General features: G+C 59.0%; 1 protein-coding gene across 1 annotated transcript in view; it reads left to right on the top strand.

Annotated features, from left to right (window-relative positions):
* The window catches only part of ARID3C (AT-rich interaction domain 3C), a 122,490-nt gene that overhangs the window by 83,853 nt on the left and 24,144 nt on the right, over positions 1 to 14,493 (top strand). Inside the window, exon 3 of the mRNA XM_034774846.1 lies at positions 3,264 to 3,336. Within this exon, the coding sequence (XP_034630737.1) occupies positions 3,264 to 3,336 (73 nt within the window). The remainder of the gene's footprint in view (positions 1 to 3,263; positions 3,337 to 14,493) is intronic.

Here is a 14,493-nt window from a genome sequence, read left to right as displayed (position 1 = left end):
ATTCTTTGAGGGGTCAACAAGCTGGGAACAAGGGTGATCCAGGAGATATAGTGTCTCTTGGACTTTCAGAAAGCCGTGGACAAAGGCTCTTGCGCAAAGTAAGCTGTCATGGAATAAGAGGGAAGGTCCTCTCCTGGATCAGTAACGGGTTAAAAGGCAGGAAACAAAAGGTAGGAAGAAATGGTCAGTTTTCACAGTGACGAAGGGTAGATGATGGGGGGGTCCCCCAAGGATCTGTACTGGGTCAAGTGCTGTTCAACCTATTGTAGTTCTGTGTGAGTTCATTTGCGTGTGCAGTGATTGTCTCATTTCACCCACAGAGTTGCTATTGGGACATTTCACGCACTGGATGAGGTACCCCACGTGTTGTGATAGGCGTGTGTAGGAGCCATGGATCTCGAAAGGTGTGTTGTGGGGGGTGTTGATCATTACAGCAATGGAGCTACGGCTGCAGGTTTTGCATCTGTTGTTCGGGCAGGGTCTGGTGCTTCTTTGAATTGGTGTGAGCTGGTCTGTGGGGAGCCTGCTTCTGATGATGAGTTTGGAGAGGGTGGGAGGTTGCTTGAAAGCTGGACGAGGGGGGTTAGGAAACATTTCTTTCAGGATCAGGTCCCCATCGAGTGTGGGCTGTCGTTGTTTTATGATACCCCGTATGGGGTCCAGTGCAGGGTGGGAGGTGACAGCTCGGGGTGTGCGGGAAGGGGGGGGTTATTTCTGTGTTGAAGTAGGTATTTGGGTGGCCTGTTCCATGACATGATCTACTTCTCTGATGGAGCGTCCTCGTTCGGCAAAGGCAGGTTTGAGTGTGTGAAGGTGTGCATCCCGGACTTTCTCCTCGGAGCACATTCTGCGATATCTGAGCACCTGGCTGTAGAGAACAGATTTCTTGGTGTGTCTGGCGCAGTTACTGGATCTGTGGAGGTAGGTGTGGTGATCTGTGGGTTTCTGGTATACAGTTGTCTATAGGGTTCCATTGTTGAAGCCGATCGTGGGGTCCAAGAAGTTGATGTTGGTGTGGGCGTGTTCCAGAGTTTGATAGATGGGTGATGGTGGTTGAAGTCGTGGTAGAAATCTCGGAGGGAGTATCATCGCTGTATCTCAGGAATAGCATTGGTTTCCTGGTGCATTTGTCCAGCAATTCTTCCTCCTCAAGGTGCCCATGGAGAGGTTGGCACACTGGGGAGCCCTCCTGGTACCCACTGCAGTTCCCATGGCTTGGACAGAGGGTTGGCTGTGGAATGTGAGATTGTCATGGGTGAGGGTGAAATGGATGAGTCTGGCGATGTGTTTGGGGGAGAGCTGGGGCCTGTCCAGTGTCTTGTAAATATTTGAAGCAGGCAGCGATGCCGTCATGGAGAGGGATGTTGGTGTATCCGTAGTGGCCAGGACGCTGTTCTGGGGGAGGTTGTTAATATTGTGGAGTTTGTGGAACCATTAGGAGAGGGATAGGTAATAAGACAGCAAATATCATCTTGCCTCTATATAAATCCATGGTTCGCCCACACCTGGAATATGGCCTCAGTTCCAGTGACTCCATCCCAAATCAGATTAGAACTGGAAAAGGTGCAGAAAAGGGCAACAAAATGGATTAGGGGTACGGAACCACTTCCATACGGGGGGAATTCAAACGACTGGGACTGTTTAGCTGGGAAAAGAGACGACTAAGGGAGATATGACAGAGGTCTATAAAATCATGACTGGTGTGGAGCAAGTGAATATGGAAGTGTTATTTACCCCGTCGCATAATATAAGAACCAGGGATCATCCAATGAAATTAACAGGCAGCAGGTTTAAAACAAACAAGAGGAAGTATTTCTTCACACAAAGCACAGTCAATCTGTGGAACTCCTTGCCAGAGGATGTTGTGAAGGGCAAAACTATAACTCGGTTCAAAAAAGAACTAGATCAGTTCATGGAGGATAGATCCATCAATGGCTATTAGCCAGGATGGTCAGGGTGCAACCCCATGTCCTGGGTGTCCCTAGCTTCTGACTGCCAGAAGCTGGGACAAGATGACAGGGGATGGATCACTCGAGAATTGTCCTGTTCTGTTCATTCCCTCTGGGGCATCTGGCTCCGGCCACTGTCGGCAGACAAAATACTGGGCTGGATGGACCTTTGGTCTGACCCCGTGTGGCCGTTGTGATGTTCTAAAGGTCAGTGGGAGCTGGTCCATCTTTCCAGCTCTCCCCGTGCAGGTGAAGGAGGGGACAGGAGATGGATGCCGGATGGGGGGGCTGAACACTGCTCACCAGCCACCGGGCCCCCAGGCTGCAGCCAGCACTTCGCTCCCCCATTCTGCTCGGGGACAGGGTCATTGGTGCCTGCTGGGGACAGTCCCGGGTCGGGGGATCAGCGACAGCTCCCTGGGTGGAAAGGGCCATGATGGGCCAGGAGACCCTCCTGGCCCTGGGGCTGGTTACATCTGGGCCCCCAGCACTGTCCCCAGGGGCCCCTCCTGCAGGTGCTTCCTGAGGCCTGTTCGCAGCCCAAGCCCCACAGGAGCTTGTGCCACAGGGGGGCGCTCTCCTCGGCTGGGAGGGATGACTGCTGCACAGACAGGGGTCAGTCCTCGCTTGGTGCAACAACTAGAAGGAGCCCAGACGCTGCAGTGATGGGTGCGTGATAAGAACCTACAGAGAAGAGAACTGAGCAAAGGAACTTTGTTAGTGAATCCCGAGAGATCAGCCGTGCAACACGACCGCGGGTCACGCCCGGGCACGTGGCTGTGGGGCAAACACACCCCAAGCACACACTGAACCCGGGCCTGGAAGTACACCCCAGACACGCACAACCTCCCACCCAGAGAGACACCAGGCAAACTCCCACAGCCGCCCCCGTGTCCCAGAGATGTGCCAGCCGCTCTGTGGGGCGATCGGCACAGGCAGCTGGGAGTCTAAGGGGACCGCAGCCAGATTTGGGGCACGGAGCCTCTTGCCCGGGGCTGTTTGGCTGGGGGGAGCCGGGACTTTGAATATACAGGAGGCTCCTGATCAGCTCGCCCACATCCAGTGGGGGCTGCAGAGGTGCGGCCAGAACCCAGATCCCCCCACCATGTCAGTTACAGGGGACTCTGCTGGCAGGAGGGGGCCTATGACACACAATGGAGCAGCTCCGATGCTGTCCAGCAGAGGGCAGTGGTGTCTCTCACACACACGTGCTACCCAGTCCATTCCAGCGCCCCCTGCAGGACGCGTGTGTTTGCACTAGGACTTGCTCGGTTCCTGCGGTGCTGACCTGCCGTCTCTCTCTCCCGCCCGCAGCTCTACGAACTGGACGACGACCCCAAGCGGAAGGAGTTTCTGGACGACCTCTTTGGCTTCATGCAGAAGAGAGGTAAGGGAAGGCCGCGGTTTTGGGGGTCCCCGTCTGGGAGCCCGGCTGCAGAGAGGCGTTACAGGGGGTGGGGGGGGCTCGTGACTCACACTCACACTGGGCGGTAGCGTCAGTCCAGTTCTCCGGACCCACCCTCAGCCACTGCCCCGCTCGGTCTAATCGACGGCATGGGGCTGGCGGGAAGCCGACCCTTCATGCTCTGGGGGGTGGAGGGGTGCAGGGCCTGTGGGGAGAAAGGGAAGCAGTGGACAAGTCCCCGTGGAAGTCTGGACAGACAGGTGCCCCCTGGGGTCGCTCTGGAGCTGAGATCCATTGCTGGCTCTGTTGGCTGGGGCCGGCTCTGGGGCTGCGGCGGGGACGTTACGGGGCCGGATTCATGTTGCTGGTTCTGGCTGCAGGCTCTCGGATCTGGGTTGGAGGCGTCTGCAGAATGCGGGTCCATTTGCTGGCTCTGCTCTGAGGTTCTGGGGGGCAGGAGGAGCTGCTGCATTCCTGGGGGGGGGGCTCGCCTGTGGTGTCGGAGCTGGGAGGGCCACAGGGACCTCGATCCCTTGGCTGGTTCCACTCTCGCGCCTGTCCTGGATAGAATGGTGTCTGGCACAGAGGGGTTCTCGCCAGGGGCTATGAGGGGGCAAAGTTAGGGTTTCCTGGACTATGATCGACTGGGGTGCTCTACAGGTCAGGGTTAAGGGGCACCAGCAGAGCTGTGAGGGGAGCCCAGGGCTGGGCTAGCAGGGGGCTGCAGGTCGGGAGTGAGGGGCACCGGCGGAGCTGGGGGGCTGCGGGTCGGGAGTGAGGGGCACCGGCGGAGCTGGGGGGCTGCGAGTTGGGAGTGAGGGGCACCGGCGGAGCTGGGGGGCTGCGGGTCGGGAGTGAGGGGCACCGGCGGAGCTGGGGGACTGCGGGTCGGCAGAGTGGGGCACCGGCGGAGCTGGGGGGCTGCGGGTCGGGAGTGAGGGGCACCGGCGGAGCTGGGGGGCTGCGGGTCGGCAGTGAGGGGCACCGGCGGAGCTGGGGGGCTGCGGGTCGGCAGTGAGGGGCACCGGCGGAGCTGGGGGGCTGCGGGTCGGCAGTGAGGGGCACCGGCGGAGCTGGGGGACTGCGGGTCGGCAGAGTGGGGCACCGGCGGAGCTGGGGGGCTGCGGGTCGGGAGTGAGGGGCACCGGCGGAGCTGGGGGGCTGCGGGTCGGCAGTGAGGGGCACCGGCGGAGCATGGGGAAGGAGCTGTGCGGAGTGGCCGCGAAGGGCTGGCGCGGGCTGGGGCGCTCGGCTGTGCCGTATTCACAGTCCTCAGCGGGTTCTGTTATTGGCACCAGGCGGGATGGATTGGAAGCCCCAGCAATTGAGGTGATTCGATAAATGCTTTAACCTTTGACGCCCCCACCCCCCAGCCAGCCCTGGAACAATTAAAAGGTTCCAGCGGGGGGGGGGGGGGGGGGGGGGGGGGGCTTGGCCTGTATTAATTCGAGCCCTTTGCTGGCGGCTGGATTAATGAACATGCCGCTCGATGCGCCAGAGCCCCAGGCAGAGGTTAATGTCGTGCTAATTAAGGGGCTGGCCGGGAGAAGGGGCTGCCTGGCTGCTAGTGAGACCTCCGGGGGAGAGAGGGGGGCTCAATGCCAGGCTCTCGGTGTCTCTAAAGGGGGGCCCCAAATACCCCTCGCCTTGTATCGCTCCGTGCTGGGGAGGGTGCTCTGACCCCCCGACACGCTGCCTGGCCCAGCCGGCCCCTCACTGGCCTCCCTCACGGCCCAGTCCGAGGCTGGGCTCTGCCCGGTGGCCAGTGCGGGGCCGGGTTAGCGCGACTGGGCTGTGGCTGGTGTGGGGCAGGAAATGGCCTCTGGGCTGAGACCCGGCCAGCTTGGGTCACGTATTGGCCATGGCCAGGGTGAGCCTGGGAGCGCCGCCGCCCCCTGCTGGAGAAAATGGGAACTGCGTGGCTGCCTCTGCAGCCACTGGCAGCCCGGGGCGATTCCCCGCAGGGCGGCGTTTGGGGTGGGAGTGTCGGCTGCAGTGCCAGGCATGGGGGGCAGAGGCATGGGGGGGGGGGGTGCAGGAAGAGGACTGGCTATTTCCACCCCTTGGCCAGTCCCCCTGTGGCTGTGATGAACCCCTCGCTCGCCCCCTCCCCCAGCTGCACAGGTACTGCCTGGCAAAGGCCCGAGGTCAGGACGTGCCACCCCGTCCCGCTGGGCCTGCCTGTTCCCATCCCCTCCGGTCAGGTTCTGCCCAGCAGCTGCTCTCCCCAGGGCTCGGCGGCCCTCACTAGAAACCAGCCACTCCTCGCCTGCCCCCCAAGTCCTGGTGCTGGCTCCTACTGCTGACCCCCCCTCCCCCCCGCCCCGTGAGCGTGCCGGGGACATGGGGCACATCTGGGGGATGGGGCTGACGGTGGGGTCATGGCATGGGGCCGAACGGAGGCTGGGGAGCTTGGGGGATAGACGGGGGGCAGGGAGCCGCGTGGGCCCTGCCTCCAAGCCCTGGGTGCCCAGGAGAGGCAGCGCAGGAGACAAGATTCATGAGCTGTTGCGTGGGGCTCATTATCTCTCTCTCCAGAGCTAATTAACTCCATCTCCATTTGGCCCGGCTGAGATACGGGCGCTAATTAACCGCAGGCCTCTCTTTGTGCACAGCTGATTGGGGCTTTTGTGCAGCTCCTGAAATCGAGCCAGGGATCGAATCCCGCGGGGGCTGCTCCTGGGGGCCGGCCCGGTCGATGGCTATAAATCCACAGCGGGGAGCAGCTCCTGAGCGAGCCGGCCCCGCGCCCGGGGATGGTGATAGCATTGATCCCGGCACAGGCACAGATAACTCTCCTGCCGTGCTCCGTGCGTCCCCCGGGCCGGCATTCATTTGTCTGCCCATCCGGACACAATCGCTAATCTCTGCCAACCATCTCCGTCTCCATTAGAGCGCCCGAGTAATGAGGGCACATTAGCCTGAGTGGGCATCTCCCGCCGGGAAGGGCTGGGCGGCCCTAGCCCCCGCCGCCCCCAGGCAGCCCCTTGGAGAACGGAGTCAGGGACCCGAGCCCCAGTCGCACCAGAAATGTCGTTCTGCGCTCCTTGTCCTAACATGCCACGCGGCGTTGCTGTGCACCGTTCAGCAGCAGCCGTGTTCCACCCCAGAGCTGGCTGCACGTCAGCCTCCAGGGAGGCCATCAGCAAAAGGTTCCCATATCGCCTGGGGTGAAAGGTGCCGGAGCAACGATTTGATGGTTGTTCTCCAGTGATTTCCCGTAGGCTCCAGAGCCCCGTCGGACAGGAGGGGCTGCGCCGGGTGGTCCCTGCAGGCTGGGATATTGTCTGGTCGCTGATTAGGCTGCCAGGGGGCTGGAATGGAGCCAGAGAATATTTCAAGCAGCCCGGCCCCCCCCCCCCGCCCCCCCCCCCCCCCGGGCCCCCCCCCGCCCCCCCCCGAAACCCCCCCGGGTGCCCCGCCCCCCCCCCCCGATAACACCCCAGCATGTGCAGCCCAGTGTCCCCCCCAATAACACCCCAGCATGTGCGGCCCAGTCGTCCCCTCCCGATAACACCCCAGCGTGTGCGGCCCGCCCCCCACCCCCGATAACACCGCAGCGTGTAAGGAATTGGACTTGGTTGTCGCACTTGTAAGGAGGTGCTAAGGCCAGGGATTTCTGGAATGGCACAGATCGGCGTTAACTGGCCCCGTTAGCGAGGCTGGGGGCATGAGGGCACCGTGCCCCTCTGGGGATGCCGCTCAGCAATCCCAGCCCCCGGCAGTGTCCGTCCGGCCCCCCCCCCAGTCCCCAGCTCAGCACACAGTGCAGGCTCGGAAGAACCAGGAGCAAAGCGAGTCCCTGCTCAGGCCCCCCCAGCAAACCTGCGAGTCCAGAGCGAGGATACGCCTCGGGGTTTGCCAGCGAGCTCTGCCTGGGACGCCCCCCCCACAGCCTCCGCACCGGAGCCCCCATTGCACGGCTCCTGTCGCCCTCCAGGGCTGCGTCTACTGCAGCTGGCCATGAGGCACTGAAATTGGCAGCCGCCTGGGTACGTCCACCAGTGCTGCCGAGCAGGGCCGGTGCAAGGAATTTTCGTGCCCCTTGCGCCCCCAACCCAGCTAACCCCGCCCCCCTGCAGCAGCTAACCCAGTCCCCCACCTGGGGAGCCCGCCACCCCCGCTGCCTGGGGAGCCCCACCCACAGCAGCTACCCCCCCTCCGCGGCAGCTAACCCCACCTGGGGAGCCCGCCTCAGTTCACCTCGGCTCCGCCTAGCACGCCAGTGCCGCTCTAGTTCTCCTCCTTGCGGCGCCGATTGGAGGAGACTTAGAGCAGGTGCTGTGTGCTCAGCGGAGGAGGCAGAGTGGAGGTGATCTGGGGCGGGGAGCGGTTCCCCTGTGCGCCCCCCTGTTACTGCAGGCAGCCCTCCCCGCCCCAGCTCACCTCCACTCCACCTCCTCGCCTGAGCGGGCTTTTAGGCACCCCAGGCAGCCACTTAGTTTGCTGCACCGGCCCTGCTGCCGAGACGTACCCTGGGTGGGATTCGTCAAACCGCGTAGGGCACCAGTGCCTTGGCACGGACTCCGTGGGGTGTGGGTGCATTTATAGGGCCCTATCCACACTCGCTGCTGCGCAGACAGTGAGCGTCCATCCCCGTCCCAGCGGAGACCCGGGCCCCGCTGCGCACGGCGCTGCACAGAGCCAGTCCCTGCCTCCCGGCTTTCGCCCACGTGTTCTTCTTGATGAATGTTAGAGTCCTGTTCATCCTGCTTGGGCATTCACCCAGGAAAGCTTCTGCTCCAATACTTCTGTTAGTCTTAAAGGTGCCACCGGCCCCTCTGTTACTGTTCATCCTGATGCACCGAGACTGCCTGGCGTGCAGAATGGGATTTACAGCCCTACGCAGCTGAGATGGACAAAGGGTGAGAGGGGAGATAGGACTGGCCCAGCCCGTGAGCAGTGGAGTGGGGAACAGAACCCAGGCATCCTGGCTCCCAGTCCGGTGCCCTACTCCCTGAGCCACGCTACCCCTAATGGGGGAGAGGCAGAGGCGCTGGGAATGTTTTCTGTCTGTGTTACGCACACACGGAAAGCCCCCCAGCCTTTTCCCAGGGAGCCCATAAACAAACTGCTGGTGTTTATGTAGGACCTACCCCCAGCGTGTCCGGCTGCCTGTGCCGTGCGGGGTGTCAGCTCCTGGGAATGACTCACCGGGAGCAGCAGCCGAGCAGGGGGACGCGCTGGGGGGGTGGCAAGCAGGGGAAAAGGCCCCACTCCATCGGCTGGGGGAGGAAATGCGATTTCCTGGCCCTGGGATGGTCTTGCCCACAATGGGGGGCGAAGGTGAATGATCCGAGCCAGAGGGCTGGGTCGTGGGGCTTGGCTGTGGGTGCCAGCCCGGGGGTGGGGCGGGGGGCAGGAGTTTTACCAGGCTCGGTTATTTATTTCCTTCCTTTCTGCCAACAATATTTGCCCAGGCAGGGCAGGGCTGTGAAACCGGTTCTTCCTGTTCCCCCCGCGGACCCCTGGCCAGCCCCTGGGGTGGGGAGCAGGGCCTGCTGGCTGCCTGGGGCTGGGCGGGGAGGGCACAGACCCCCTCTGCAGTGGAGTGGGGTTGTGTTCACTGTGTATGTTGTGCACACGCGATGGTAGTTGTGAGTGTGGTTGTGGAGGCGTAGGAGTGTGTGCACATGCACGGGATTGTGTGTGTGTATGTGTGTGTGTGGTGCGGTGGGAGGGGTGTGCACCTACCCAGCTACTGCCTGGGTCCTGCCCTGGGGAGCAGGGGGGAGCTAACTCCGTTCTTGGTAAATGCCCTCAGGGGTGGGGGAGTTGCTGATGCCCCACGTGTCCCCCACGTGGCACCGGGGTCAACTCCCACGGTGGTGATGGGCAGAGGAGCCTCTTGGGGATGATCTGGGTGCCCGGCCCTTCCCCCCACATGCCCACGGGGCAGCTGGGACACCTGGCACTGCACCCCCGGCTCCTCCTCCTCTGATTGACCCCAGACCTGCGGAGCAGGAGAGGAGCCTGGCCTGGGCTGGGAGGCAGGGATGGCCCCTGGCGCTGCTCCGGCCCTGTGAACCTCTTCACACTCGCTGCAGGAGTGACTCTGGAGCCGCTCCGTGTGGCTGAGGGAGAACGGAGGCGGGTGTGAGAGCAGGAGGGCGGATTCCCTCTGCCTCCAGCGTCGGGGAGACCCTGAGCGGGCCCGGTGCCCACGTCCCCGCGGGAGGGTGCAGTATTGGCGACGGCTCAGAGAAGAGCTCCGGGAGCGATCCGGGCTGGATAACCGGCCCCCCAGCAAGAGCCGCAACCCTAACCCTAACCCAGGTCCCCCAATCCCCCCACTTTATCTCCAAGCCAATCCCCACCCCTTACCCTCTGCCCCCCCGGAGGGGGCATCTCACTCCTCCCTCCAGTTGCCGGTGGGGGGGTTCCCCGGCTGGTCGTATCTGGACGGAGCAGTGGCTCAGCTCTGAGCCCCCCTCCCCCCCGCCGATTGGCCCCCCGAGGTGGGGGCACTGCCTCTGGCTCACGCCAGGCCGTCACGCTGTACAACTGGGGGAAGGCTATGGGGCAGGTGGAGAACCGCTGCACTAGCAGGCCAGAGGCTGAACAAGAACCAGCGTCTGCCTGGAAAGCGAATCTAGAACGTTCCGATTGGAAATACGGTGCAAATGAGTAACGAGGAGGGAATCGGCCGTTGGAAAAACTCGCCGGGGCCCATGGGGAATGTCCATTGCAGTGTAGACGCTAGGACCGGGGCTGGACTCACTTCGGCCCGAGCCCGCACGTCTCCACGGCAGTGTTCGAGCCCCCGTTGCTCAGTGCAGTGTGGATGTGCCAGGCGGATTTAACCCCAGTCTGGTTGTGTCTCTCAAAAACGTCGGCTGTACGAAGCCAGGAGCTGTTGGGCCGGTGGCGTGAGTGACGGGGTCGCGTCTCTGGCCAGTGCGATGCGGCTCAGGCTAGCGGAGCAGAAGGGCCCTTGCTGGCTCAGATCCCCCCCGGGCTGTCACTGCCTGACGTCACTCTCCCAGCTGGGCACGTTGAGGCTTGGGGAAGACGGGGCCACTAGCTTTGGGTGCCTGACTCAGCAGCTCCAGGGGTCTCCGCTTGGGCTCCCCCATGGAGGCCCCCAAAATTAGTGAGGCTTTTGCAGGCATGCACGGTGCCCCCCGCTTTGCACAGGTGTAAGTGACCGAGCAGGGAAACATCAACTCCCCCTATGGGCACCTCCCCCCCAGTCCTCTGCGTAGCACAATCTGACGGGGGGCAGCACCTTCCCAGCTGCCACGCAGGGTCACCGCGGCACATGGCATCCGTCCGATCCCGGCTGACAGCGAGCGTCTGTCCAGGAAGCCTGTCGATCGCAGTCGGGTCTCAAATGCGGCCCCTCGGAGGCTGTTCCCGGGGCTGGTTTGTGGGGCTGGCGGGGCTGGAGCTGCGGTCGTTAGCTGGTGTTCCAGGCTCGCTGGGGCCTGCGGCTCTGTCTGATGGGACACGACTCGTGGCCTCTGGCCCTTTGTGCCCATTCGGGATCCCCTGGTGCTTTCCCCAGCTCGCCCTGGCCTCCTGCGCCCGTTCCTGCCCAGCAGTGGCATTCTGCCCTGGATTCCCCTGCCCTTCCTGCCTGCAGCCTGGCTTCAGGTACCCCCGCAAACCCTGCCCTCGGGTGTTTTCTAGGAGCCAGGGCTCTCAGCTCCGTGCCGCTCCCCACCGGGACCCAGCTGCCCCCTGGCTTCTTGCCTCCCGGGAGCAGGGGGGAAGGCACCAGCGGGTAGATCTGCGCCGGAGTCCGGTCAGCTGCTGTGCTCCTGGCGGGGAGCAGGGAGCCGGGACCGTGCAGGGCTCCCAGCGGGGGGCCTGGGCAGTAGCCGAAGCCAGGACCTGGGTGGCAGCCCAGCTTGGAGCGGAGACCCGGCAGCAGCCCGGCTGGGGAGCCAGGAGCCGGCTTTCTTGTCAATCTCATGGCTCTAGCAATCCAGTCGGAATTCGTGCAGCTTCAGCTTCCAGCCAGGGATCATGTTAGAAATATGTTTCCTGGCTAGACTGAAGAGCCAATTATCAAACTTCTGTTCCCCGTGTAGGTACCTACAGACTGTGATCGGGTCACCCCGTAACCTTCTCTTTGCTAAGCTTCAGTGACCGAGCTCCTTGCGTCTCTCACTCGGACATGCTGTCTGGTCCTTATGGCATCCTCGTGGCTCTTCTCTGAACTTTGTCCAGTTTCTCCACATCCTCCTGGAATTGTGGGCCCCAGAACTGGACCCAGGATCCCAGCCGCGGTCGCACCAGTGCCAGATACAGAGGGAAAATCACCTCCCCGCTCCTACTGGAGATTCCCCTGTTGATACACCCCAGCATCGCCTGAGCCCTTCTGGCCACTGTGTTGCTCTGGAAGCTCACGTTCAGCTGATTGTCCACCATGAGCCCCACGTCTTCTTCCCAGTCCCTGCTTCCCAGGATAGCGTCCCCATTCCTGTGCCTATGCCAATGCCCTGTTCCTAGATGTAAGAACTTACCTTTGGCTGTATTAAAACTGCATAGTGGTTGCTTGCCCCCATCTTACCAAGCCAACCAGACGGCTCTGTATCAGTGACTTGCCCTCTTCCTTACTGACCACTCCCCCAACCTTTGTGTCATCCACGTATTTTATCAGTGACGATTTTATGTTTTCTTCCAGGTCACTGATAAAAATGTTAACTAGCGAAGGGCCAAGACCTGATCCCGGCAGAATCAGACCCACTCCATGAGGGTTCGCCATTTACAATGACATTTTGAGACCTATCAGTTAGCCAGTTTTTAATCCATTTAGTGTGTGCCATGTTAACTTTGTATTGTGCTAGTTTTTTAATCAAAATGTCATATGGTACCAAGTCAAATGCTTTACAGGAAACAAAGTACATTAATTAACACTATTACCGCTATCAACCAAACTTGTAATCTCATCCAAAAAATTATATCAAGTTAGTTTGACACAATCTATGTCTATAAAAACCTATGTTGATTGGTATTCGTTATAATACTCGCCTATAATTCTTCATTAATTGAGTTGTTTCTTTTAAAACCTGTAGATGCCCAGACCTGCTGATTTAAAAATATCTAATTTTACTAGCTGCTATTTAACATCCTCCTGAGACACTGTTGGGATAAAAAGTATTTCATCATCTTCACCTTCATCATATGAATATATCATCTGGCTTTTCCCCAAATAGAGAACAGAACTACTTATTGGACATTTCTGCCTTTTCTGCATTATTATTGAGCAGTCTACCATTTCCAGCTAATAATGGATCAATACCATTACTAGGATTGCTTTTGTTCCTACTACACTTAAAAAAACACCTTCTTATTGTCCGTAACTCCGGGGGCCATAGCAGTCGCGTTGTATCCTTTTGCTTCCCTTATCAATTTTCTACAATTCCTAGCTTCTAATTTATATTCATTCCTATTAACGTCCCCTTTTTTCCATTTGTCTTATATATACAGCTGCTTTCATTTCAGCTCTAAGTTGGAGTTTTGTTTTTGTTTTTAACTCATGCAGCCATCTTTCTTGATTGTGGTTTTGGGGCATCCAGTAAAATGTTCTTAAACAACTTCCAATTATCATTCACATGTTTCTGTTTAAATTCCTTCTCCTTGCTGATTGGCTCATAATTGCTTTCAGCATTGTGAAATTGGCCCTTTCAAGGCACCAAGTATATATATATATCACTGGTCCGGACTTTGTTCTATTTGCACATAACAAATGCAATCAAGTCATGTGTGACAATGCGGTTCTGGCGGAACCCAACTGAGAGTGCCAACTCAGAACAAATTGCTCAAACAGGGCAGTTACAGCCCAAGGCTGGGTTTTTTTCCACCTCTAAGGCAAACCAAACCAGCCAGACTAGGAGGACTTTGGTCTCACCCCACTGGCTAACCGCAAGTCTCACAAGCAATCTCCTTAGACACTCCAGTTTCCTAGTATCACCACCAGTACCACTCGTTATGGGGACAAATGGTTATGAAAACCAAGACCCAAGTAAAAGAAAAAGGTTCTCCTGATCCCAAAGGACCAAACCCCAGACCCAGGTCAATACACAAATCAGATCTTACCCACAAATCACGCTGTTGCCAATCCTTTATAAAAGGAAAAAGATAGAGATGAGAGTTAGAATTGGTTAAATGGAATCAATTACATACAGTGATGGCAAAGTTCTTGGTTCAGGCTTGCAGCAGCGATAGAATAAACTGCAGGTTCAAATCAAGTCTCTGGAACATCCCCAGCTGGGATGGGTCCTCAGTCCTTTGTTCAAAGCTTCAGCTTGTAGCAAAGTCCCTCCAGAGGTATGAAGCAGGATTGAAGACCTGATGGAGATGAGGCATCAGCCTTATATAGTCTTTTCCAGGTGTAAGAACACCTCTTTGTTCTTACTGTGGAAAATTACAGCAAAATGGAGTCTGGAGTCACATGGGCCAGTCCCTGAATACTTTGCTGGGTTACAAGGTGTATCTGCCTTCTGTCAATGAGTCCATTGTATAGCTGATGGTCCTTAATGGGCCATCAAGCAGGCTAGGCAGAGCTAGGGATGTCACCCAGCAGCATAGCATAAGTTTGAAATACAGACAGTATAGAGCCAATATTCATAACTTCAACTACAAAATTGATACACACATATAGACAGCATAATCATAACCAGTTTGTCTCTGGGTTTGTGCTTTTCGCCACATGAGCCGTTCCAGATGCGGGGGAGCAGCGGCCAGGGACGGGTGGCGCTTTGCTTCTGGTAAAGGGGTGGAGCAGGCTGCATTGTGGGGGAAAAGGTTAGGCCCGTTGCCAAAGCCAACTGGAAAGGAAGCGTCGTCTCTTGGCCCATGTCTACACGTTAGTCAGTGGGGCTGGAACCAATGGCCGGGCTGGCTGTAGCCCTGCTGTGTGCTTACGTTGCATGAGTGATACTGACTCAGGCCTGGCCCGCGGCTGCTGGGGGCGTCCCTGAGGCAGACGGGTGTTTCTGGGAATGGTGTTCCATGACTTGGAAGGTGTGCACTTCCCTTTGAGTCACCCAAGCTGCTGCCTGGGTGTGGGTGCTGGGCTCCTGACATGCAGAACAGACCCCTGCCTTCCTTAGGAACGGCCAGACTGGGTCAGACCAAAGGTCCATCCAGCCCAGTGTCCTGTCTGCTGACAGTGGCCAATGCCAGGTG

The sequence above is a fragment of the Trachemys scripta genome, chromosome 6 (assembly GCF_013100865.1).
Source record: "Trachemys scripta elegans isolate TJP31775 chromosome 6, CAS_Tse_1.0, whole genome shotgun sequence".
Taxonomy (NCBI): Eukaryota; Metazoa; Chordata; order Testudines; family Emydidae; genus Trachemys; species Trachemys scripta.
The sequence above is the reverse complement of the archived record's forward strand: the minus strand, read 5'-3'. Positions and strand labels throughout refer to the sequence as shown.